The sequence below is a fragment of the Mobula birostris genome, chromosome 32, assembly GCF_030028105.1.
Source record: "Mobula birostris isolate sMobBir1 chromosome 32, sMobBir1.hap1, whole genome shotgun sequence".
Lineage (NCBI taxonomy): Eukaryota > Metazoa > Chordata > Chondrichthyes > Myliobatiformes > Myliobatidae > Mobula > Mobula birostris.
This window is the reverse complement of record NC_092401.1, coordinates 20,751,465-20,778,919: the sequence shown is the minus strand read 5'-3', so window position 1 is coordinate 20,778,919 and position 27,455 is coordinate 20,751,465. Positions and strand designations below refer to the sequence as shown.

General features: G+C 43.9%; 1 protein-coding gene across 3 annotated transcripts in view; it reads right to left on the bottom strand.

The window, feature by feature from the left end:
• Positions 1–303: 303 nt before the first annotated feature.
• Positions 304–27,455, bottom strand: part of LOC140191127 (breast cancer anti-estrogen resistance protein 3 homolog) — an 87,734-nt gene continuing 60,582 nt past the window's right edge. For all 3 annotated transcript variants that reach the window (XM_072248237.1, XM_072248235.1, XM_072248236.1), the window contains exons 5-10: positions 20,744–21,372; positions 17,664–17,779; positions 12,985–13,156; positions 7,177–7,288; positions 5,715–5,918; positions 304–1,105 (exon numbers count right to left, since the gene is read on the bottom strand). In XM_072248237.1, the coding sequence (XP_072104338.1) occupies positions 894–1,105; positions 5,715–5,918; positions 7,177–7,288; positions 12,985–13,156; positions 17,664–17,779; positions 20,744–21,372 (1,445 nt within the window). In that variant the 3' untranslated portion in view covers positions 304–893. The remainder of the gene's footprint in view (positions 1,106–5,714; positions 5,919–7,176; positions 7,289–12,984; positions 13,157–17,663; positions 17,780–20,743; positions 21,373–27,455) is intronic.

The following is a 27,455-nucleotide window of genomic DNA, read 5'->3' as shown; positions in this document are numbered from 1 at the left end:
CATTATCACTGAAGTTCCTTGGCTAAAAGGAGGGGGAGTTCAGCTTCGCTGCACACTATGCTATGATCTGATGCTTTGCACAGGAAACAAATGACTGACATGTACTACTGTTAACAGGAGACCACTGTTTACTACAGACGTTACTGCATTGTTGGACGGGTTGTTGTCTAAACTGCCACATGTATAAAGGAACTCCTATGCGGAGGTTCCTTTGGTTCCGTCACTGTAAAATTTAGACCATATTTTGGTAAAATGTAAAGAATTTATCCATTAGGTACAGAATTAAGATTTATTTATCATACATACATACATACTGTGAAATGTGCCACTTGTATCAACAACCAGCACACCCAAGAATGTGCTGGGGTAGCCCAACCCCATTATAAATGTTATTATAACACCAACTATGTCTCCATGGGTATAGAATCAGAGTGGAGTTAAGATTAAAATAATTCTTTTGATGAAGTTGCTGCTGGCCAAGGCCAGCATTTATTATTTCTCTCTTATTGCCATTTACAAGATAATAATGAGCCACCACTATGAAGTGCTACAATCTATGTAGAAAGGACTTGCCGGATTTTGACAATGAAGAAACTTCAGATATATATTCAGGTTGTATATACAAATAATACATCCAGTGTATGACTTGGGAGTAAAGCTGATCCCATGCAACGACTGGTCTTGTTTTCCTCAGTGCCCGGAGGCTGTGGATCTGGGAGTTGCTGTCCATGTTACAGAAACAACAACTAGTCAGAAAGCAACAAGTTCCACACGGTAGGAGATCCACGGACGGAAGAAAAGGACATTTCCCATATGGCGCGTGCCACATTGATCGGTACCTCACTATACGCACTTTGTTAATTCCTGAGTTGACTATTAGATCTTCACTTGTTTTACCTTTTCTCCTTGGCCTCGAGTGTCTGTTCTGCCATATAAATCTCTGAAGGGCCCAGAGGCTCCATCTTCCGTGACAAAGCATTAAGAATTTTATCAAATTTCTCATATCTCTCTTTGCGTGCAACTACAGTTGCATTGGCACCCCAGAACAATCTCAGAGCAAATTCAGTCTTGAATACCTCTAGCAATTCTTCTTTAGCTTGAAAATCTGGGGGAAAAATTAATACCAGTTATTGAAATCTTGTGTTGTAAGACCACAAGCCATTGGAGCAGAATTTGCCCATTCAGCCTACTGAGTTTGCTCCATCATTCGATCATGGCTCTGAACCCCGATCTCCTGCCTTCTCCCCAGAAACAGAAATAGGGGTACCTCGCACAACACTATTACAGTTTGGGGGCGCTGGGGTTCGGAGCTCAATTCTGATGTCAACTGTAAGGAGTCTGTACGTCTCCCCGTGACCACGTGCATTTCCTCCAAGTGCTCCAGTTTCTTCCCACAGTCCAAATATGTACCAGTTAGTAGGTTAATTGGCCATTGTAAATGGTAGACATGAGAAATTCTGCAGATAACTGGAAATCCAAAGGAACACGCAATACACACACACACACACACACACACACACATTGATGGAGGAACTCAGCAGGTCAGGTAGCATCTATTGAAGTGAATATACAGACCCTTCTTCGGGACTGGAAAGAGAGGGGGAAGATGCCAGAATAAAAAGGTGGGAGGACGGGAAGGAGGATAGCTAGAAAGTGATGGGTGAAGCCAGGAGAGAGGGAAAGGTAAAGGGCTGGAGAGGAGGGAATCTCAAAGGACAGCAGAGTGGACTATAGGAGGAAGGGTCCCAGGAGAGTATGATGGGCAGGTGAGGAGAGGCAAGAGCCCAGAGTGGGGAATAGAAGAAGGGGAGGGTGAGCGAAAAATTATTTTACAGGGAATAGAAATCAAGTTGGAGGCTACCCAGACAATATAAAGCGTTGCTTCTCCACCCTGAGGGTGGCCTCATTGTGGCATGTGCTGGAATGGGAATGGGAATCAGAATTAAAACGTACGGCCACTGGAAAGTTCCGCTTTTGGCAGGTGGAGAGGAGGTGCTCGATGAAGCAGTCCCCCAGCCTCCTCTACATTGGACAGACCCATTGTAAATTGGGGTGGGGGGGGCACTTCATCGAGCACCTCTGTCCCATTCACCAAAAATGAAACGTACCGGTGGCCAAACATTCCAGTGACTGCAGAAGTTCTCACGTTTACAATTAAACTACGAACCTGTACATGTTTGGACTGTGGGAGGAAACCGGAGCACCTGGAGGGAACACGCGTGGCCACGGAGAAGATGTACGCACTTCTTACAGATGACGCTGGAATTGAACTCCAAGCTCCGATGCCCCGAGCTGAAAAAGCGTCACACTGACCGCTGTGTGCGACCGCGGTGCCTCTATTTCTGTTTTCACCCTCGAGTTAGTAACAGAATTAGTGCCTTGTTAAAATTTCTGACCTCGTCTCAATGTAATACCTGTGAGATCTTAAATTAGGACATTTTTTTTGAAGTAACTTGATGCATTGTTTCCTAATGGTGCTGCATTGGATGCACCTGGTTAAAGACAGGCTGCCTATGGTCAGGGAAATGAACCAGGATTGGTGGGAACAGGGGCCTTGCGCCTTCTCTGTATTTTTAACTTGAGCATGGCCCTGGCAGAATTATAATCATGCCCACATTTTGGTTGCTAAATTCTTATTCGTGGAATGTACCGTAGATGAGAAAATTTGGCAAGAATTACTGTATTTAAAAAGGGTGAAAGATGAATTTGATATGCACAGAACTGTTCACTACAGGATTATAATATTTGGACACTTCTGGGTTTCTAGATGAAGGTTCTATATGTGAGAGAGAATAAGAGAGAGGATGAGATAGATTGAAAGAGAAAGAACGAGATGTTAAGCCAAAAACAGATTGTCTGGAAGTGACTGGGGGAGGAGGTGAGGTGGAAGGGAAGGCAATAAATTTTAACAGATTTGTTTCCGTAGTTTATATTCCGTGAGCAAGGTGAGCATTTGCAGGTCCCTCTGAATCCCGAACCAAGTCACCCCCAATTTGTAGCCTTGCAGGAAGGCAGCCTCCTGGCCCAATGTAACACACTTCGTTTGCCATCTCCGTATGGTTTTGGCTGCTGGTGATGAATGGGCAGTCCACAGATATCCATCGAATGTGATGGATAAAGCGTGCCCTGTAACGTTTGGCTCCCATCAAACATATAGAGTCCTTAATATATGGGAGGATGTTACAGTGGGTGTTGTTACAATGAAGGGCCTGTCATACAGGCAATTCTTTGTATTTTTGATTATTTTTCCAAATATATAAAATGCTCGTTTCCAGACCATCGTTAAGCTCTGTAGCTTTCAACATTACAACCTTCCATATCTCGTACCCTTCAAGATCTGACCTCCGGATAATCCCTTAACTGATCCATCATTAGTAATTATACACTCACCTCCCAAAGTATCATAAATCCACTTCTATAACCAAGCTTTTGATCGTCTGTGCTAATATCTTCTTACTTAGTCCACTGTTGAATTTTGTTTGTTAACCCTCCTGTGCAATCCCTTCGGGACATTATAGCTTATTAAAAGTGAGGTATACTTTGATGTTACCTGTGTTGCTGTTAAACAGATTTCACTGCTTAACCCTAGAGTTAAGTATCATATTACTTCAGTGAGGCCTTTGGCAACATCTCACATGAGAAAGTAGACTAATTAAATCCAAAATTGGCTAGATAAGAGGAGTCTGAAAGTGACGGTGTAGTGTTACTTTTACAGGTAGATGCCAGTAACATTATATTTGAAGAATTTCAGTATGAATGTACAAGTCAGTTTGCAGACGATATGAAAATTGGAGAATGGTCTTAGGTTACTGGTGAATCGTTGATCAGATGGCAAGATAGATAAAGCAGATGCAACTTAATCTTGATAAATGCTGAAGGATGCACTTTGGGAGACAAATAAAGGTGGGCCAAAACCCAACAGTCTATGAGAGTAGGGAATGTCATGGGGTGAAGGGCCTGTTCCTGTGCTATTTTATTGCACTTTTTAAATTTCAGTGCACTCTGCAGTACTCTCTGGTCATTGAAGAGGATACAATCTAAACTCTCATCTATCTGTGAAGGTGGCCAGATAATTTATTTTACCGGTGGCTGGATGATGCAGAATAAATAGCTCTTCTTCGAAGCATTACTATGGCATGCTTACATTCAGCTGAAAGAGCAGAGTTTTAATGTTTAATCTGAAAGACTATACCTCAGAGCACATCACTCCTTCAGCACTTCATGGGGAGTACTGGTCCGGATCTTGATGAGATCGAACCCACAACTTTGCAGTGAACAGAGATAGAAAATCTGGTTCAATGGTACCACAGGAACAACCTTTCACTCAACGTCAGCAAAGCCTATGAGCTGATTATCAACCACAGGAGGAAGAAGCCCAAGGTCCATGAGCCAGTCCTCATGTGGGGATCAGAGGAGCAGAGGGTCAGCAACTTTAAATTCCTTGGCATTATCATATCAGAAGATCTGTCCTGGAACTAGTACGTAAGTACAATCACAAAGAAGGAATGACAGAACCTCTACTTTCTTAAAGTTTGTGTAGATTCAGCAAGTTGAATTTTGAAAGAACTAAAGAAATTTGGCCTGTCCCCTAAAACCCTCACTAATTTTTATAGATGCACTGTAGAATGCATTCTTCTAGGGTGCATCACAACCTGGTATGGAAGTTGTCCTGTCCAAGACCGGAAGAAGCTGCAGAAGATCGTGAACACGGCGCAGCACATCATACAAACCAATCTTCCGTCCTTGGACTCACTTTACACCGCACGCTGTCGGAGCAGTGCTGCCAGGATAATCAAGGACACGACCCACCCAGCCAACACACTTTTCATCCCTCTTCCCTCCGGGAGAAGGTTCAGGAGCTTGAAGGCTCGTATGGCATGATTTGGGAACAGCTTCTTTCCAACTGTGATAAGACTGCTGAACGGATCCTGACCCAGATCTGGGCCGTACCCTCCAAATATCCGGACCTGCCTCTCGGTTTTTTTTGCACTACCTTACTTTCCATTTTTCTATTTTCTATTTATGATTTATAACTTAAATTTTTAATATTTGCTATTGACTTGTAATCCAGGGAGCAGGAAGTGCAGAATCAAATATCGCTGTGATGATTGTACGCTCTAGTATCAATTGTTTGGCGACAATAAAGTATGAAGTATAAAGTTATCTAAAACTTTGACTAACTTGTATAAATGCACAGTAGAGAGTATCCTGATTGGTATAGAAACACCAACGCTCAAGAGTGGAAAAGTTACAAAATAAGGTGGATACAGTCCAGTGCATCACAGGAGAAGCTCTTCCCCCCCGCACACCCCCCACGAGCACATCTACAAGGAGAGCTGCCTGAAGAAAGTAGCTTCCATCAGCAAGGACGCCCACCATCCAGGTCATGCTCTCTTTCCACGGCTGCATAATTTCTTTACTTTTTTATTTGCACCGTTTGTCTTTTGCATATTAGTCTTCGTTTGTGTGTGGTGTGGTTTTTCATTGACTCTATTGTATTTCTTTGTTCTACTGTGAATATCTGCAGGAAAATGAATCTCAGGGTAGTATATGGTGAAACATACATACTTTGATAATAAATTTAATTTGAACTTTGAACTTCCTGGCAGCGCCAAGAATTGCAGCCATGACCCAAACTACCACAGGCCTGGTTCTGAAAGGAAACACTGGATTTAACACCGGTCGGGTAATATACTGCGGGGCGAGGAGCCTACCTTTCAGTTTGGCTTCAGTGTTGGCTCTGTATATTGCAGTGTTCACTGTCACAACACGAGCTGCTTCCAGGGTCTTCAATACCAATCCGCAGTCTGAGTCGATGTTATCCCAAGTTTCCATAAAATCAGATACGGATTGTGTCTCCATCAGCCTGATGACGGGCATAATGTGTGGAATGGTGGTATTTTGCAGAGGAAACTCAACTGTGTTGAAGAAGAACTTACATTACTTTTCACAACATCATACCCCTTTACATAACACCTTTAACATGGCATTAATGACCCAGATTATTTCATGGGAATGTTATCAAGCACACGTTATCTCTGAACTACACAAAAGAGATATTAGGTCAGATGACGAAAAGTCAGTCAATGAGAGAGGCTTTATTAAGGCATCCGTTAGTCTTGCGAGACCATGGATCTGTGCCTTCACTTTCCAGGGCGCAGGCCTGGGCAAGGTTGTATGGAAGACCAGCAGTTGCCCATGCTGCAAGTCTCCCCTCTCCACGACACAAGGGCATTAGGACCCATACAGCTTGGCACCAGTGTCGTCGCAGAGCAATGTGTGATTAAGTGCCTTGCTCAAGGACACAACACATTCCCTCGGCTGGGGCTTGAACTCATGACCTTCAGGTAGCTAGTCCAATGCCTTAACCACTTGGCCACCTGCCCACACTGGCCTTAAGAGAGAGGCTTTAAGGGGCATCATAAGTAACAGCAGAAATGGAGATGCAGATTGGTTTGGGAGCTTAATCCACTAGAAGCCATATATGCTATTATACAGTGATTAACTACAGCAATGAATAAGAACAGAATTATCCAAATGTGTTATGGGGCTACTTTTCACAACCGAGTGGCTTGTGGGAACTTTTCAGAGTTGGGAGTTGCCCAACTGCTATGGTTCTAGAGTCACAAGCAGGCTATGCTGATAAAGAACAATGAGTGATCAAAATGGTATTTTTAGAAAAATTGCTGAGGTTTTAAAAATATCATCAACAAAATTTTGATTTCCCGGCCGTCATGATAGAATACAAATGGAATCCCAGGTTTCCACATCTCTGTACCACCGTTCCTATCTTTCTTTGTAAATGATTTTCAGGAAGTTCTGAAAGCATCAAGTGATGAGTTTGTAGCAGCAATGCATATAATTCTATCTAATTTATGCCAATTATCCAAATTCAAGGACTTTTGGTCAGTTAATCACAAGACCTAGTTAACTACTAAAGACAGATACTGGTCTCTTTAACAATGGAGTTGACTCTTAGCAGAATTATATAATTACAAAGTGCATGACCACTGAGGCCTTGGAGTATATTTGAAGCTAACTTTGAAAAAAAAAAGAGGCCTATTCTCTAATATTTGGGTGGATTTCTGATTCTGAAATGCTAACTTAATTCTGCCCTCATCTGGTCATAGACCCATATCACTGATTGACATTTGTTTTTGGGAAAGAAATACCTACCTTTCCCCTCATTCAAGGATTTCATGAATGGTTTGAGTTCCTTCTCGAACCTGATGGCACTATCTGTGTAATTTCTGCGTAGAGTCCTCCACATGTGCTCCAGGCGCACAATCTGCAAGGGGAAGGGAACAAGTTGCATCAACAGTGGGATTTTTTGAGCTTTTTACTCCTTTTTTCCTGGAGTTGAACAATTCCAGATCAACGATGTGGGAGGTTACGTTCCAGTGTTTCCTGTGGTTCAAGGTTCAAGTTTATTGTCATTCAACCATACAGCTAAATGAAACATTCTTCCCTGGGACAAGGTGCGAAACACACACCATACATATAGTTAAGATCCAACACATACAGTCACAGAATAAAATGAGCACAAGTTCCTGAGTGTCTTGGCCTGAGATTGACTTAAAGTGCAAGGTGCAAGTTTGACAGAGCCACCGTGGCAGTGTGGAATAATTTTCCTTCTCAGTCATCCCTAGTGCTGTAAATAATGATTTCGCGTGGAGACTGTGAATTATAAAACCATCCACAACTCACTGCGCTTTGTGGGGAAATTGTTTGGGAGACGTAGTTAAATGTAGTGTTGTTTTGAGTAGGTCCTACTTTCTGTTGAGTCCCTTGCAGTTTCAGACCCAACATTTAAATTCTTTTAATTCGCTTTTTTCATGCTCTTGGTGTCACTGGCAAAGCTACTGTTTATTGTCCATTTATGAATGCTTTTGAACTGAGTGGTGAGCTAAGCCATTGCAGAGGCCAGCCATGTTTTGACCAGGCTGAGTAAAAGAGCTGACCTTACTCAGACTGTCTGGGTAGCCCCGAACCTGATGGCATGAACATTGACTTCTCTAACTTCCGCTAATGCCCCACCTCCCCATCGTACCCCATCCGTTATTTATTTATTTATATACACACATTCTTTCTCTCACTCTCCTTTTTCTCCCTCTGTCCCTCTCACTATACCCCTTGCCCATCCTCTGGGTCCCTCCTCCCCCTTTTCTTTCTCCCTGGGCCTCCTGTCCCATGATCCTCTCATATCCCTTTTTCCAATCACCTGTCCAGCTCCTGGCTCCATCCCTCCCCCTCCTGTCTTCTCCTATCATTTCAGATCTCACTCTCCCCCTCCCACTTTCAAATCTCTTACTCACTCTTCCTTCAGTTGGTCCTGACGAAGGGACTCAGCCCGAAACGTCGACTGTATCTCTTCCTAGAGATGCTGCCTGGCCTGCTGCGTTCACCAGCAACTTTGATGTGTGTTGCTTGAATTTCCAGCATCTGCAGAATTCCTCGTGTTTACCTTCTCCTCTGAAGGGTTTTTACAAAAATCTCATGGTTTCGTGATCATCACTACTAATGTCAATTAAAAAAAATATAATTCTTTAACTGAAATTAAAATTCCACAATTGCCATGGTGGGATTCGATGAACCATTGTCTCTGCCTGCTCCTGCTCCACTAAACTCACGTCCACGTACCTAGACTCCACTCTATCCCTCTTGGTTCATTCCCTTCCCACATACATCCACGACACTTCACGTGCTCTCGATCTCAACACCGTTCAATTTCCTGGCCCTGACCATCTCATTTTCACCATGGATATCCAGTCCCTCTACACTTCTAACCCCCATCAAGAAGGGCTTTAAAGCTCTGTGTTACTTTCTCAACAAAAGACCCAGCCAGTTCCCCTCCACCACCACGGTCCTCCTGGCAGAACTGATTCTCACCATCAACAACTTTTCCTTCAGCTCCTCGCACTTTCTCCAGACTCGAGGGATGGCCGTGGGCTCCCACATAGGCCCCAGCTATGCCTGTCTTTTCATTGGCTGCGTAGCACTGTCCATGTTCCAAGCCCTCCCTGGTAAAGCTCCCCAACTCCTCCTGCACTACATCGACGACTGTATTGGTGCTGCTTCATGCAACCATGCTGAGTTCATCAATTTCATCAACTTTGCCGCCAGCTTCCACCCCGCTCTTAAAACACTTGGTCCATTTATGACACCTCCTTTACCAACCTCAGTCTCCACTCTGGAGCAAACTGTTGACTGACATCTTTTATAAACCTACCGACTCCCATTGCTATCTTGACCATACCTCTTCCCACAGTGCCTCCTGTAAAAATGCTATTCCTTTCTCTCAGTTCTTTCATCGCCGCATCTGTTCTCAGCTTTGGGCTTTCCTTTCCAGGACATCAGAGGTGTCCTCCTTCTTCAAGGAACAGAATTTCCCTTCCTCCTCCATTGATGCTGCCCTCACCTGCATCTCCTCCATTTTCCAGACATCCGCAGTTACCCCATCTTCCCGCCACCTTAACAAGGATAGAGTTCCTCATGTCTTCACCTGTCACCCCGTAAGCCCAACTGCTATCTTCAATGGGATCCGACCATCAAATACATCTTTACCTCCTCCCGGCTCTCCACTTTCCGAAGGGATTGCTTCCTCATGATTCCCTTGTCCATTCGTCCCTTCCTGCTGATCTCCCTTCTGGAACATATCGCTGCAGGTGACAGAAATACGACACCTACCCATTTACCTCCTCCCTCACCTCCATTCAGAGCCCCAAACAGTCCTTCCAAGTGAGACAACACTTCACCTGTGAACCTGTTGGGGTGATCTATTGTATCTGGTGCTCCTGATGCAGCCTCCTCTACACTGGTGAGACCCATTGTAAATTTGGGAACCACTTTGTTGAGCACCTCCGCTCCATTTGCCAAAAACGGAATTTCCCAGTGCCCAACCTTTTAAGTTCCTATCCTATTCTAGTTCTGACATGTTGGTCCATGGCCTCCTCTTTTGCCATGATGAGGCACTCTCAGAGTAGAAGAACAAGAACTCATATTCTGTCTAGGTAGCTTCCAATCTGACTGACATGGGCATTATTTCTCCTTCCAGTAAAATTTTTCCCTCCCCCTTCCCTCTTCTCTGTTCCCCACTTTGGCCTCTTATTTCTTTTTCTCACCTGCCTATCCCCTCTACCTGGTGCCCCTCCTTCTTCCCTTTCTCCCATGGTCCACTCTCCTCTCCCATCAGATTCCTTCTTCTCCAGCCCTTTAACCTTTCCCACCCACATGGCTTCACCTATCACCTTCTAGCTAGCTAGATAGATAGATAGATAGATAGACATACTTTATTGATCCCGAGGGAAATTGGGTTTCGTTACAGTTGCACCAACCAAGAATAGAGTATAAATATAGCAATATAAAACCATAAATAAATAATAATATGTAAATTATGCCAGATGGAAATAAGTCCAGGACCAGCCTATTGGCTCAGAGTGTCTGACCCTCCAAGGGAGGAGTTGTAAAGTTTGATGGCCACAGGCAGGAATGACTTCCTATGACGCTCAGTATTGCACCTCGGTGGAATGAGTCTCTGGCTGAATGTACTCCTGTGCCCACCCAGTACATTATGTAATGGGTGGGAGACATTGTCCAAGATGGCATGCAACTTGGACAGCATCCTTTTCTCAGACACCACCGTCAGAGAGTCCAGTTCCATCCCCACAACATCACTGGCCTTACAAATGAGTTTGTTGATTCTGTTGGTGTCTGCTACCCTCAGCCTGCTGCCCCAGCACACAACAGCAAACATGATAGCACTGGCCACCACACCACTGGCTAGTTCTCCTTCCCTTCCCCTCATCTTTTTATTCTGGCATCTTTTGCCTTTCTTTCCAGTCCTGAAGAAGGGTCTCTGCCCGAAATGTTGACTGTTTATTCATTTCCATAGACGTTGCCTGACCCGCTGATTTCCTCCGGCATTTTGTGTGTGAGCCTCCAGGTTACTGGTCCACTGTGTTCTGAATGTGATAGCGGCAATTTTGGGTGTGTTCGTCCATCGTCAACGTCAGTGAGGACCTTGACACCATTATGAAGGTGTTGAGACTAGTGCTTGATTTGGACTTAAGTGAGGGAGAGTTGTGCAGCGTCAGCCTCACTCTCTCTCCCCAATGCCCATCTGGATCCAGTGGCAAGACAGAGTTGAGACAGCTGGAGATGGGGGTACGACACCTCAAACGATATATTGGCTTAAGAGCAGATACAGTGCTTGATCAATAGAATGAATCGGTTCGGATTGTCATGTGATTAGAATGGATTCTATAAACTAGTGCAAGACTATCTGGTATTTAGAAGATGGGGGCGTGGTAATCTGATCAAAGTAATTAGATCACCACTCAATCTCCTAAACTCAAATGAACATGTGTAAATGTTGTACAAACTTATCCTCATAAACTATCCCTGTAGCCTGAGCACACACTTTTTTTTTTATTAAGCCATCAGGGCTCTTGTGATCTTGTATAAAACATCTGAAGATTTCAAAAGGTGGATAGATATAAATTGGTTTATTTTGGTGTAGAAATCCAAAACATAATCTCAAAATTGTAGCTATACTGTATAGGAGTGAAATCGCACAACATTTCTTCACAGAACGTTAGAAACTATTACTCCAAAAGACAGTGGATGATGGACCAACTATAGTTTTAGATAGATAGATTATTGTTTAAAAAGGTTATTAAGAGATACGCAGTTCGAATACAACAATGGAACAGTCTTTGGAAGTGAATAGCTATCTATTCTGAATATTCCTACATTCACCAACTGACCACAGTGTTTTGATATCTGGTCTGCAGTAAGATAACTGATCTCAGCCAGTTAAGAAATATGGGACTTTCAAATGATTTGTAGTAGGCTTGGGAAAACAGAGAAGAAATTTGTGCTGATCACAATCACTATTTTCTGTACAGAAAATTGTGTGTTTATGAAGATATCAGATATCGACAAATTGCACTTCATAGTAGAGTGTCTCCTGAGCCCTTTCAGAACATGAAGTTGTACCCAAACATAAGGAAGTAGCTTCAAAATAATGATAAGGGCATAGACAGCAGGCACCAGAAATCAAGACTCAGTTAAAATCAAGCTGTTTAGGTTATTTCTTTAGAGTAAGACAAGCTCTACCATTGATGTGAAAGTGCAGGACATTACTAACTTGTTATTGCAACGAACTGCAGGCTGATTCTGTTACCCTTGCATAGTTACGTTACACAAGAAAGTGGGTTTTAAAGTCCACCAGTCCATATGAGAGATTAAGTATCACAGCAACAATTGGGTCTGTTGTACTTGTGCTGGCCCTTTGAAATAAGATTTACTTCCTTGTCATTTTGCTGTAACTCAGCAAATTTATTTCCTGTAAATATTTATCCTATTCCCCTTCCAAAGTTACTAATGAAACAGTTTTCACTGCTCTTGCAGTCAGTGAATTCTGGATAATAATGACTTGCCTGACTTCATCAGCTTTCTAGCCCCTTTCTCAGCTACTTAAATTAAAACAAACCTCGCCGAAATTTGCACTCTGGCCTGCTACAAATACAGATGGGTAGAATTTCCTGTCAATAAATCACCTCAACTTAATGATCAACACCCGACAGAGGGTCAAGAACTGAAAGAGGCTAAAGAGTTAGAGGACCAGAAAATACATTTCTGATGCATTTAATTGTTCTGGTTGGGATGCATTGCCCAAAAAGACAGTGGAAGCTGATTTAGTAATAACATTCAAATGGGATGTGGACAAACATGAGAAGGAACAATTTTCAGGGTTAGAGGGAAAAAAGTAGTTCGTAGTAGCTAATTAGATCGTGTTTTCAATGAACTGGGTCTGGCACAGTAGCCTCTTTCTGTGAAATGTAAAACTAAGATCATTCATTTTCATATCTGCTGTACATATGAAATATATAGATTACACCTTGGTGTGAATCTCGAGTCCTTGCGGGAGATAGGGTGAAACGAGTTAGGAAAGGAGGAAGGAGTGAGGGTTCATCTAAGTACCTGAGGCAGCTCCAACGCTTTCATCACTGCTGACAGTGCAAACAGATCGCCCATGGAATCTTTCAGCTCGGCTGCAACTTGGATAGTTTTGTGAAGTACTGCAGACCTCTGTCCGACACTTCCTGTACAGCCCAGGATGTCCACTGCAATTCCAAGAGCTATTAAGTGATGTCTGAAAGGAGCAAAGCGAGAAGGTCAATAAGAATATTTTAACTTTTTTTTTTGGCAAGCTACTGAAAAATGACACCGATCCCCAATATTCTCCACAGATACTGTCTGACTTGCTGCATTGATGTCTGGTTTTGTTATTATTGTACACTCTTGGTTGCAATCCATAACAGACATGCAGAACTATTGGAATCACCATCTGAAGCACCTGTTATTTCTGTCAACCATCTAGACTAAAACTCAAAAGATCCAAATGAAAATATCCAATAGACAATAGGCATTCCCTCTGGTGTGAATTGCTAGTAATAATCTCGGTGAACAATTTGTTTGCCTTTCTCTACATTTTCTTTTGTTCTATCTGTGACCGAACATCAGAATATCTTTCCTAGTGTATATTCAGTGACCGCTTTATTAGGTCCACCTGCACACCTGCTCATTAATGCAAATATCTAATCAGCCAATCATGTGGCAGCAACTCAATGCATAAAAGCATGCAGACGTGGTCAATGATTCAGTTGTTGTTCAGACCTAACATCAGAATGGGGGAAGAAGTGTGATCTAAGTGACTTTGACCATGGAAAGGTGTTGGCATGTGGCCAAATGGTTAAGGCGTCAGTCTAGTGATCTGAAGGTCACTAGTTTGAGCCTCAGCTGAGGCAGTGTGTTGTGTCCTTGAGCAAGGCAGTTAATCACACCTTGCTCTGCGACGACACTGGTGCCAAACTATATCGGCCTTAGTGCCCTTCCCTTGGTGGTGTGGAGAGGGGAGACTTGCAGCATGGACAACTGCCGGTCTTCCATACAACCTTCCAAGGCGCAAATCCATGGTCTCACGAGACTAATGGATGCCTATATAGACCATAGAATGATTACTGGCGCCATACAGGGAGGTTTGAGTAGCTTGAAAACTGCTGATCTCCTGGGATTTTCATGCAGAACAGTCTCTAGAGTTTACAGAGGATGGTGCAAAAATCAAAAACAGAAGCATCCAGTGAGTAGTGGGTAAAAATGCCTTATTAATGAGAGAGGTCAAAGGAAAATGGTCAGATTGATTCAAGCTGACAGGAAGGCAACAGTAACTCAAATAACCATGCTTTACAACAGTGGTGTGCAGAAGAGCATCTCTGAACACTCAACACATTGAACCTTGAGGTGCATGTACAGCACAGGAAGACCATGAACATCCAGTCAGTGGCCACTTTATTAGGTACAGGAGGTATGTAATGAAGTGGTCACTGTGTGCATCTTTCTTTGGCTGTATTTGATTCCCACACAGTATTTACCACACAGGGACAGGGCACGTAAGCACTCCAGACACTTATCTCTGCAAGAGTGCTAGGTGTTACACATGCCTCTGCACCTCCACTGTTACCACCTTTCAAGGCCCTAAACAGTCCCACATGTGAATCCATCGGTGTCATTTATTGCGTCCTGTGTGGTCTCCTCTACAACCGTGAGACCTGACACAGATTAGGGGAATCGCTTAGCTGAGCACCTTCACTCTACCTACCATAACAGAGAGGACCTCCTGCTGGCTAGCCTTTTTAATTCCATTTCCCACTCCCACACTGACATGATAGTCTACAGCTTCCTCTACCACCAAGTCGTTTAGATGCAGATTAGAGAAACAGTGCCTCATAGTCCGTTTTAGTAGTCCCCAACCTAATGTCATCGCTACTGATTTCATAACCTCTTCCCTCTGTTTCCCCTCCCCCATCTGATTTCCCCTTTATTCCTCTGGCCCCATCACCCCTTCTCTTTCTCCTTCCCCACCCTTATGACCTACTATCATGCACACTTTGTCTTTCTTATTCTCCAGTTCTGCCCATTATTCCATGGTCTTCTGTCCCTTCCAATCAGACTCCATCTTGTTCAGCCCCTTGCCTCTTCCACCTATCACCTCCAAGTTCTCACATGATTTACACTTTACTCTCTCTCTCCCTCGACCCTTTCCTCCATCCTTTTATTCTGGCTTCTGCATTCTTTCTTTTTAGTCCTGATGAAGGGTCTGGACCCAAAACATCAGCTATTCATTTCCCTCCATGGATGCTGCCTGACCTGTTGAGTTTCTCCAGTATTTTGTGAATGTTGCTCCAGGACATTCAGCCCAATAGATGGGAGGTACACTCAATACATATCTTATTCTAAACTTACTTGTCTCACCCTGTGATTCTATTTTGCCTGCCTTTGCTTTTCCCATAATCTTTGCTGTACACCAATGACTTCACTTGTATATGTGTTCTGCATTTCCATCATATGCTGGCTTCCTCTAAATTCCCTATATGCATATTTATAGCCCTTGTTCTATCTTCTCCCTCAAGTACAAATCTTTTCCAGGAAGTCAATAATGTTAACCATAGAACCATAGAACCATAGAAACTACAGCACAGAAACAGGCCTTTTGGCCCTTCTTGGCTGTGCCGAACTATTTTTCTGCCTAGTCCCACTGACCTGCACCTGGACCATATCCCTCCATACACCTCCCATCCATGTACATGTCCAAGTTTTTCTTAAATGTTAAAAGTGAGCCCGCATTTACCACTTCATCTGGCAGCTAATTCCACACTCCCACCACTCTCTGTGTGAAGAAGCCCCCCCCAATGTTCCCTTTAAACTTTTCCCTCCTTCACCCTTAACCCATGTCCTCTGGTTTTTTTCTCTCCTAGCCTCAGTGGAAAAAGCCTGCTTGCATTCACTCTATCTATACCCATCATAATTTTATATACCTCTATCAAATCTCCCCTCATTCTTCTACGCTCCAGGGAATAAAGTCCTAACCTATTCAACCTTTCTCTGTAACTGAGTTTCTCGAGTCCTGGCAACATCCTTGTAAACCTTCTCTGCACTCTTTCAACCTTATTTATATCCTTCCTGTAATTTGGTGACCAAAACTGAACACAATACTCCAGATTCGGCCTCACCAATGCCTTATACAACCTCATCATAACATTCCAGCTCTTATACTCAATACTTTGATTAATAAAGGCCAATGTACCAAAAGCTCTCTTTACGACCCTATCTACCTGTGACGACACTTTTAGGGAATTTTGTATCTGTATTCCCAGATCCTTCTGTTCTACTGCACTCCTCAGTGCCTTACCATTAACCCTGTATATTCTACCTTGGTTTGTCCTTCCAACATGCAATACCTCACACTTGTCTGTATGAAACTCCATCTGCCATTTTTCAGCCCATTTTTCCAGCTGGTCCAAGTCCCTCTGCAGGCTCTGAAAACCTTCCTCACTGTCTACTACACCTCCAATCTTTGTATCATCAGCAAATTTGCTGATCCAATTTACCAGATTATCATCCAGATCATTGATATAGATGACAAATAACAATGGACCCAGCACTGATCCCTGTGGCACACCACTAGTCACAGGCCTCCACTTGGAGAAGCAATTCTCTACTACCACTCTTTGGCTTCTTCCATTGAGCCAATGTCTAATCCAATTTACCACCTCTCCATGTATACCTAGCGACTGAATTTTCCTAACTAACCTCCCATGCGGGACCTTATCAAAGGCCTTACTGAAGTCCATGTAGACAATATCCACTGCCTTCCCTTCATCCACTTTCCTGGTAACCTCCTCGAAAAACTCCAATAGATTGGTCAAACATGACCTACCACGCACAAAGCCATGTTGACTCTCCCTAATAAGTCCCTGTCTATCCAAATGCTTGTAGATTCTGTCTCTTAGTACTCCCTCCAATAACCTACCTACTACCGACGTTAAACTTACTGGCCTATAATTTCCCAGATTACTTTTTGATCCTTTTTTAAACAACGGAACAACATGAGCCACTCTCCAATCCTCTGGCACCTCACCTGTAGACAGCGACATTTTAAATATTCCTGCCAGGGCCCCTGCAATTTCAACACTAGTCTCCTTCAAGGTCCGAGGGAACACCCTGTCAGGTCCTGGGGATTTATCCACTTTAATTTTCCTCAAGTCAGCAAGCACTTCCTCCTTTTCAATCTGTACAGTTTCCATGATCTCACTACTTGTTTCCCTTAATTCCATAGACTTCATGCCGGTTTCCTTAGTAAATACAGACGCAAAAAACCAAGACAAGACTTTTCTTGGGTAGTCCTCAATTTTACTGTTTTTTTAGAACGAAGTATCCCAATTCTTTTATCCTCTCTGAACAATATAACATCTCTGTCCTGCTATCATAAAAATCTTTTCAGCAGTTTCACCAATAGTGTTATATTATACACTACAAAAAAATGACCATTCACAGTACTGCAAGTGTGTTCTAACCCAAATTTTCACTTTGTTAAAAGTTTCCACCTGCTGGGTAGCTTAAGAGCTTGCGGCAGTACAACTTGAGACAACACAAGCAATTGACGTTGGAATTCGCTTCTCTTGTGATGACATCCTCATCTCATCTTTACCTCCTGAGCTTCCTCTCACCCACAATAAGTGAATCTCTCAAAACACTGAACAGAAAAAGTTTTAATTGGTTGAGGCCTTTTGCATCTCAGTGCCAAAGATTGTTGGTGCTACCTGTCCAGAAGATCCATCCTCAGCTGGTGTCCGTGGGGCAACGTAATCAGATCTAGTCCTGAGCTCACTCCCATCATCCTCTTCTGCGCTGGGGACACATTGACGAGGCGAGCAACCTACGAGATCAAAGCATGTGTATCTTTGCATCAGATTAAAATAACTTGTTCCTCCCAGCAAACGGCTTGGACGTGTTTCCTGTTTCTGTTGGAATGGCCTACCTATTCTCAAAGTAACCTCACAAAGAAATGCAGAATTTATTTAAACGTGCGGATTCCAATGGCACATGTTTGTGGATATTGATAATTTCCTCAGATGTCATCATTGAAGTCAAGGCCTTCACTGATGCTAAACATATAGGTGTGTAGCATCATGGGTTTTTTTACAGCTATTCATGTGTAAATCTCGGCAGTGGGAATAGAAGCCAAGTTGAACTCAGAGTGATAGGAAGGGACTCCTCCAGTATCAGTGAATTCTCTCTCGCCTTATTTAATAAGGTATCACACAGGAGGTTGATCAACAAGATGAGTGCACATGGAATTGGGAGTAAGATGCCAATGTGGATAGATAATTTGTTATCACAGAAAACAAAGGCTGGGAATAAACAGGCTGCAATTAGTGAGGTTACTCAGGCATTGCTGCTCACAACCTAGCTTTTCACAATCCATGAAATAATACTCAACAAGGTAAGAGATTGCACGCACTGAGGAGATGCAGGCCAGCTGAGTGGGTGTGCAGAAGCAGAGTACTGGAATGCAGTGTGGAACATGTGCCATTATCAGTGTAATGTGGAGTATTTGTTAAGTGGTGAGAGACTGGAAAATGTTGATGTTGAAAAGAACCTGGGTGCGCAAGCGGCAGAAGATTAACACTTCAACACAGCAAGCTATCTGTTTATTACAATTTTTTTTATATAGGCATCCGTTAGTCTCGTGAGTCCATGGATTTGCACCTTGGAAGGTTTCCAGGGTGCAGTCCTGGGCAAGGTTGTATGGAAGACCGGCACCGATGTTGTCCAAGGGAAGGGCATTAGGACCCATATAGCTTGGCACCGGTGTCGTCGCAGAGCAATGTGTGGTTAAGTGCTTTGCTCAAGGACACAACACGCTGCCTCAGCCAAGGCTCGAATTAGCGACCTTCAGATCACTAGACGAACGCCTTAACCACTTGGCCACGCACCATCCCTTATTACAAATAGCTTTATGACAAGAGGATTTTAATACAGAAGGAAGGAAATTCAATTGCAATCGTATAAGGCCTTGGGGAGACTGCACCTGGAGTACAGTTGTGGTCTCCTTACCCATCAGAGAGCGTAGCAAAGTGCATTGAAGATTCACTAGACTGCTTCCAGATTTAGAAGAATTCCAATACAAAGAGAGGGAGAGAGTAGATTGGGATTGTATTTACTAGAGTACAGAACAATAAGGAGAGATCCCACCATAATTCGTAGAATTCTCAAAGGATTCGACAGGCAATACACAGGGAAGATGTTTCACCTGGCTGAGGGACTGAGGGATCCAAGACAAATGGCATAGTTTCAGAAATGAAGAGCTGGCAGTTCAGGACTGAGGTAAGAACATAGAACAATACCACAGCACGTGTCCTTCCCCTCCCACGGAACCCTCCATTTTACTTCCATCCTTGTCCATCGAAGAGTTTCTTAAATTGCCCTGATGTATCTGAAGATTCAAAATGCCACATGCATACACAATACAGGAGGAACTCAGCAGGCCAGGCAACATCTACGGAGAAGAGTACAGTGGACGTTTTGAGCCGAGAATCTTCATCAGGACTGGAGAAAAAAAAAGATGAGGAGTCAGAGCAAGTAGGTGGGGGGGGGGTAGAGGAGGAAGAAACACAAGGAGATGGGCGAAACCAGGAGGGGAGGAGGGATGAAGTAAAGAGCTGGGAAATTGATTGGTGAAGGAGGTACAGGGCTGGAGAAGGGGGAATCTGATCGAAGAGGACAGAAGGCCACGGAGGAAAGAAAAGGGGGAGGAGCAACAGATGGAGGTGATTGGCTGGTAAGGAGATAAGGTGAGAGAGGGAAGAGGGAATGGAAAATGGTGAAGATGGGGTGGGGGAGGGGAGGGGAGGGATATACTGGAAGTTCAAGACATCTTGAAGGCTTGAACATCAGGTTGGAGGCTACCCAAACAGAATATAAGGTGTTGCTCCTCCAACCTGAGTGTGCCCTCATAGCGACAGTAGAGGAGGCCATGGACTGACATGTCAGAATAGGAATGGGAAGTGGAATTAAAGTGGGTGGCCACCGCGAGATCCTGCTTTTTCTGGTGGGCGAAGCCCAGGTGCTCAGTGAAGTGGTCTCCCAATCTACGTCGGGTCTCACCAATATACAGGAGGCCACATATTTTAATGTCCCTCTACAGTTGCTACGTGAACTGCTGAGTTCCTCCAGCATTTTGTGAGGCTCTGGACTTCCAGCACCTGCAGAATGTCTTGTGTTTATAATTCTAACCACTTTCTGGTTTGACAGGTCCTTCTGATTTTGATGTTGCATTTATTTATATGAACGGCCTCGGCCTCTAGTTTTGGGTCTGCACCCACAGGTAGACCAAAACTGATTCCATTGGGTATTTATTTATATTTATGGCTTTTTCAAACACCAACTATATTTTAAAGAGCTCAGTTCTGTCAGGCTAATATTCTACAGTAAATGATCCCTTTGTGTAGCTGAATGGCAACAGTGAAACCAAAGGGGAATTGATTGGGGAAATTATGTGAGACAGTTTCAAACAAGGTGAAATAGTCCGGTGGGATTGATCTGCTGGGCTGGATAGTTTCCTACATCACTCCTCAATGCACTTTTGGCCTCCAATTTACAGATTAAGATTTATTTATCACAGGTACGTGGAGACATACAGTGAAATGTGTCATTTGTGATAGCAACCAACACACCCAAGTGTCACTGCACATGCCGGTGCCAACAATGCTACAGTTTACCTAATCGAATGAACGACTGAGAAGATGAAACAGTCATGCTAAAGGTTTTGACTGTATCACAAAGGAGGTGGTTCTGGATATAATCAGGTTAATCACTAATTAAAACCTATGTACTGTACCTCAGAGTCCACTTTCAAAATATGCTGTGCTATTGTCTTTGCATCGTGTTCACTGAATATTTCTTTGAGTTGCTTAAGCACAGATGGATCTAGAGATCTGTTGTCGGACGGAAGTAAGATTGAAACAAAGGTGTCAGGTTGAAATGAGCTGGTAGTCTCCAGCTGTGGCTGAGTGAACGTCCAACCATCTCCCTCCACAGCTTCCTCCTGGCAGGTCTTCATAGAGATTGAGTTCATATCTAAATCCAGGAGGCAAAAATTCATGTCTGTCATACGGGTCCTGATCCTCGATCGTTCTGCAGCTCGTAATCTCTCCACGTGAGTCATTGATGGTGAAGTTTTCTGGCCGGGCTTTAGAACGTGTGGCACTAGCTCGCAGTAGACACTTCCATCTAACAGTGGATCTGTAGGGACATCTGGAACCATGAGAGACGGAATTCTGAGTGGTTTTGGAGGTGCCTTCGAGTGTAACTGTCCTTCAGAACCTCTTGACCCAATACTAGACTGGGAACAAAGGCGTCTTAGGCCCACTTTGGGGTTTATTAATGGGTCACTCCCTGCTCTATACATCACCGATGAAGATCGAATTAATTTCTGTGTTTCATTTGCTTGAATGATGTCCCTGGGTCCTGTGGCACAGAAACACAATATGAATGATATAAATCTCACAGTGTACATCAATCTCCCCTTTCTTTTTTTTTTTGTTGTCTTCCCTGTCAAATGGTTAGACGCTAGGGCCCTGCCGTTTCTCCAAACTGGCCATTAAACAAAATACCAAAGCCCTTCCAAGATACCTGTACCACTTCATTTCAAACCTCTAGCTCATTTAATTATTCCATAACTGCTGGTTATGCCTATACTTATCAAACCCCTGAGCTCTAGAATCTCCACCTTAAACCCTTGTTATTAACTCCTCACTTTGACCAGTGCTCTAATTATGTTGCCAACTCTCTCAGGACCCAACACCATACTCCTTTTTGGAGAACACCAAGAACAGAATCTCTAAATTGTCACCCAAATGATAGGCATGGGGATAAAATGATTAGGGAGGTGATAATGTGGATAAATTCAAGGTGTGGGGAAAAGACATTCCACTTAATAGTGCCATTTTGGGGTACTATTGAGCTGGGATCTATCTTAACCCAGCTGAGATCAAAACCCTGTTGCAAAGGATACGCACAGTAATCACAAGAACTTCAACTTTGTAAATGGATGATATGTTTCTGAGGAGGATTAGCACTAATAACAGCTCTTAAAAAAAGAAAGCAGTAGGTTCTAGTTTGAAATCATGTTTTAGCCACAATAGGTGAATGGAAAATTAAAAATGTAATCACATTAAGCTAGAAAATAGAGTGTCTGTGCACATCCATCGTGAGCAATGAGGACAACTGACATTCTTGGGTGGGTGTGTTTGTCATGTCATGACTTGCGCGTGAGTTTGATTAAAATGAGGGAGAGTTGCGCGGGTCGTCAACCTCACTCTCTCGTCCCAGTCTATCTGAATCCAGTGGCAAGACAAGAGTCAAGACAGCTGGAGATAGGTCAGTATGCAGTGGATGACTAGTGCGATCTACATGTCTTGTCGTGCTCTTTACATTCTACAATGCCTGCTGGGAAACGCCTTCATGCCCATAGAACCAGCTGCGCGGTCCACCGAATCCAGTCTTCACATGCTTTGGGTAGACAAGCCTGAATCACCGAGGTTCAAGAAAAAACCCCAACGGCTACTGTCACCTGGTTTGGATGGCCTGTCGAAGCTGTTGCCCCGGGTGTGGCCGCTGTCACATGCAAGCAGCTTACTTGGAGCCACAGGTGAGACCCAGCTGAGGACCAAAGTAAGGAGAGACAGGTCTTCACCCCAGAGGTGCTACCCCCTCCCTGACTCCCCACACAGGATAGAGTAGAATAGGTTGGAGTTTGAAACTCAACAGGCACTTAGACAAAGTATAAGCACCAATTTGAATGAATGGTTTGTGGAAAAACTTTCTTTAAATGTCACCTTAAACTCATGTCCAGGACTGTGTTTATCTAACCTGTTTATGTCACTCACAGTTTTAGAAACCTCTGTATGGTCACTTTATATCCTGCAGCACCTCAGTGAGAATAATCCCAGCCTATCCAGTTTCTGCTTGGAACTAAAGTCTCCATTCCTGGCAGCATCCTGATGAATCTCTTCTGCCATCATTCTACTGCAACCACACCTTTTTTATACTGTGATTACCAGAACTTAACACGATGTTCAACGTACAGCCAAGCCAATATCTTATACAGCTGCAACGTGTTGTCCCAACTCTTACACTCAATACAGGCTTATTGTCAAGGGAATACACACCCACAGGATAAATGCCACCAAAATTTGCTTTCTGTAGCAGCGACACATTACATTACAACCATGGCAAATGTAAGTTGCATCAAACTAAATCAACATAAATTATCACAAACACGAGGAGATCTGCAGATGCTGGAATTTCAAGCAACACACATAAAAGTTGCTGGTGAACGCAGCAGGCCAGGCAGCATCTCTAGGAAGAGGTACAGTCGACGTTTCGGGCTGAGACCCTGACGAAGGGTCTCGGCCCGAAACGTCGACTATACCTCTTCCTAGAGGTGCTGCCTGGTCTGCTACATTCACCAGCAACTTTTATGCATGTAACATAAATTATAGATGATTTACACAGCAAAATAAACAAAATTAATACCCCGGCCTCTGAGCTATGCTTTTTCACACTACCCTATCCATGTGCATAGGGAGCTATGAACTTACAGCCCAAGATTCCTCTGAACGTCAACACTTCTAAGGCTGCTGCTCTTTCCTGTGATATGTCTGGCTGGTATTACATGATACAAAATGCATGACCTCATATTTGTCTGGATTAAAAATATTCAACTGCCACCGCTTTGCCCGACTTCCCAGCAATTTATGCCTTTTTGTATCCTCAGATAACAGCCCTCGCTCACCAGCTACAACTGCACCAATCTTTGTGTCATCAGCAAACTTACTTATCAGACCACAAACATTCTCACCCAAGTCATTTATATATATGACAAATGACGCAGGTCCCAGCACCATTCATTCACCATGGTATACCACTGGTTACAGTTTTCCAGTCAGGAAAACAACCCTCCTCCATGACCATCGGGCTTCTATCTCTAAGCCAAATTCGGTTCAGTTTGCTGCAAGACATGGACCCGACATGCTCCAGCTTTCTAGATCAGTCTACCATGCATGCTGCTGTCAAAAGCCTTGCTGAGGTTCATGTACATCGTGTCTGCTGCCTTTCCTTCATCAACTTTCTTTGTAGCCTGTTTAACAAGAACTCATTGAGGCAGGGTTTCCCATGCACTTGACTACACTGACTCCCCGAAAGAGTTCCCCCTTTGTGTGTGATCATAAATTATAGTCATGGTATTGAGTAGTCAGGATTAAGAACTAAATACATGTTAAAATGGATACAGGAGAGAGAGAAAACGTAATAGAAGAAAAAAGAAACATGATGATCTGCCTCCCTGAAAATGCTCCAGTCCGTGCTTTTGAAGCAGTCCTGTCGTGCTGAGGTGGCTCCTTCTGGCCAGGTCCTGATCTCCCTGTGAACTGGCTTAACTCATTTAACCAGTGGTCTGTACGTAAGGATTAGCAAAATGGACAAGTGGTCTGAATATCTGAGGGAGGGTGGGGGAGGGGGGCAGGCTTTTAGGCTCCATAAATTTTACTATGAACTCTGGTTGTGAAGCTGTTCTGCTGGCAGGAGTGTTTTTAAATTGATTGAAGTCACCAGCAACAATAGAGGCACCATCGGGGTGAGTGGTTTTGAGGTTGTAGACGGCACTGTGGAGTTCCCAAAGCATTTCCCCAGCACTAGCACAGGGATGGAGGGGGAGGGGGAGGGGGTAAGGAATAAGCAGCAATAATCACAATGGCAGTGAACTCCCTCACTAAGCAGAAGGGCCTGAACTTCACCATTAAAAACTATCTGTCATTACTACTGAGGCATTCACACATCAGTTCTTATTGATAAAGACACACAGACCTCCTCTACGGGTCTTGCCGGATGTTGCAGCATTTCTGTCCACCCGAAAGGAGATTAGGCCTTCTAGCTGGATGGCCAAGTCTGGAGTTGTGTCAGGACAAATGTCCCTCATCTACCACTGGTTCAGACAGACACTGGTAATCCATCTATTCTCTAGTGATTGAACAGTAGTGAGTCGAATTGTCGGGACCTGTTTTAAGTCTCGCTCAAAAAGTGACGCACTTACTGTGCTTCTGCGTTCAAGGTCACCGCTTCCGATGGCCACTTCTCTGAGTAGCTGTAGTAAACCGCGGGGCAGAGCGAGTGCCCGTTCCCCACATGAGTCTGTAACTGAGCAGCACCTTTGTTATACCACTTGCTAACAAGGTAGACTTGCAGATTTTAGTGTTCGTTATAATCAGCAGAGTTTTCCAGTCATAAAAAAGATGAACGGGACTACAAATTTCACCGTTGATTGGAGCAGGAGTGACTGCTATGACCATGTATATTCCTGGAGCATCTTCCCCTTCAGTGATGCAGTCTCGCCATAGATTCTTCTTTCTCCATGGACACTGCTTGACCTGCTGAGTTCCCCTGGCATTTTATGTGCGTTGCTCTGGGTTTCTAGCACCGGCAGAATCTCTTGTGTTTATGATTTGATGTCTCCCGTTTGCTTTGTTTGGATGGTCAGTTATGCCCAGCTCAGACATTTCTTCACGGTAATGTGCAATGGTCACAAAAGCCTGCGGCGACTGGGTATCACTGGTATTTAATGGCCATCCCTGGGCAGATGGCGGTGAACCATCTTCTTGAACCACTACAGCCCTGCCGGTAAAGGTACTCCCACGGTGCCATGAATAGGAATTCTAGGATGTAGATGATAATGAGAGACTGCCAGTATATTTACAAGACAGAATGGTGTCTGACTTAGAAAGTGTGGGCGGTGTGCTCCCATTTACCTCCTGCCTTGTCCCTCGTGATGCCAGAGTTTATGGGGAGCGATCTGAGTAGTCCAGGTGGACAACTGCAGTGTATTTAGTAGCTGGCATGCACTGCAGCCCCTGTGTGCTGGTGGCAAGGGATTGAAGGTTTAGAGCGGTGAATAGGGTGGGGTGCTTTGTACTGTAATAGTATTGAGTTCTGAAGAGTTATCGGTGCTGGACTCAGCTAGCAAGTAGACAACATTGCGTCATACTCCAGATTTGTGCAGATGGTGGAACGACCCTGGGGTATCAAGAGGAATGTTTCTCACTGCAGGATACCCAGCTCCCCGACCTGCTCTTAAAAGTAAGGTAGTTATATAGTTGGTTCAGTTGTGTTTCTGCTGAATGGAGATGCCCAGAATATTGATGGTGGAGTGATAGTAACAGTGGGGTGATAGCAATGCCATTGAATGGAAGGGCTAAATTGTTGGAGATGGTCATTGCCTGGAACCTTTGTGGCATGAATGTTACTTATCAGCCCAAGCTGGATGTTGTCAGTGGCTGCTTCATTTGCCAAGGAGTTGTGAATGGACATCATACAGTCACTAGCGAAGTATGGACTTGATATCGGTTGGAGAGTCTGTGATGAAATAGTTGAAGATGCTTGTGCCCAGGATCTATTGTGATATCTAATAAACACAAATCTGTGTGAGGTAGGACCAACCAATGGACTGTTTTCTCTTTGATAGAGTCATAGAACACTACAGCACAGAAACAGGCCCTTCATCCCATCTAGTCTGTGCTGAACTATTATTCTGCCTCATTCCATTGACCTGCACCTAGATCATAGCCCTCCATACCCCTCCCATCCACGTACTTATTAAAACTTCTCATAGAAGTTGAAATCGGACCACTTCCACCACTTCTGCAGGCAGGTCACCACCCTCCGAGTGAAGAAGTTTCCCCTTGTGTTTCCCTTGAACATTTCACCTTTCACCCTGACCTGAGTTTTTATTCTCACCCAACCTCAGTGAAAAAAGCCTGTTTGCATTTATCCTATCTATATCACTCAAAATTTTATATACCTCAACAAAATCTCCACTTATTCTCCTGTGCTCCAAGAAATAAAGTCCTAGCCTATTCAATCTTTCCCTGTAACTCTGGTCCTGGCAACATCCTTGTAAATTTTCTCTGTACGATTTCAATCTTATTGGGATCTTTCCTGCAGATACAGTAGATGACCAGAACAGCACACAATACTCCATATTTAGCCTCACCAATGTCTTACACAGCTTCAACATAACATCCCAACTCCTGTACTCAATATTTTAACTTATCGATAGATGCCTATTGATTCCAGTTTTACCAAGCACCTTGATGCTACATTTGTCAAACGCTGCCTTGACGTTGATGGCAGTCAATCTCACTTCACATATGGAACTGAACTCCTTGGTCCACATTTGGACCAAGGCTGTAATGAGATCTGGAGCCAAGTGAGCTTGGCAAAATTCAGACTCAACACTGGTGAACCAGTAAGTGCTCCCTGATGGCATTCTTGAAGACAGCACCTATCACTTTGTTGCTGATTGAGGGCAGGTGGACAGGCTGGTAATTAGGAGTGGATTTGTTCACACCATGCTCCCAGCACCCAGGTTTCTAATGACAGCAGAGCACAGTAACAGAAAGGGCAGTGTTTGTACTAGGCCCTCAGCACAGCAGCATTTTCGGTATCACATCTTGTCCCATATGACACAGGAGCAGAATCAGGCCATTTGGCCCATC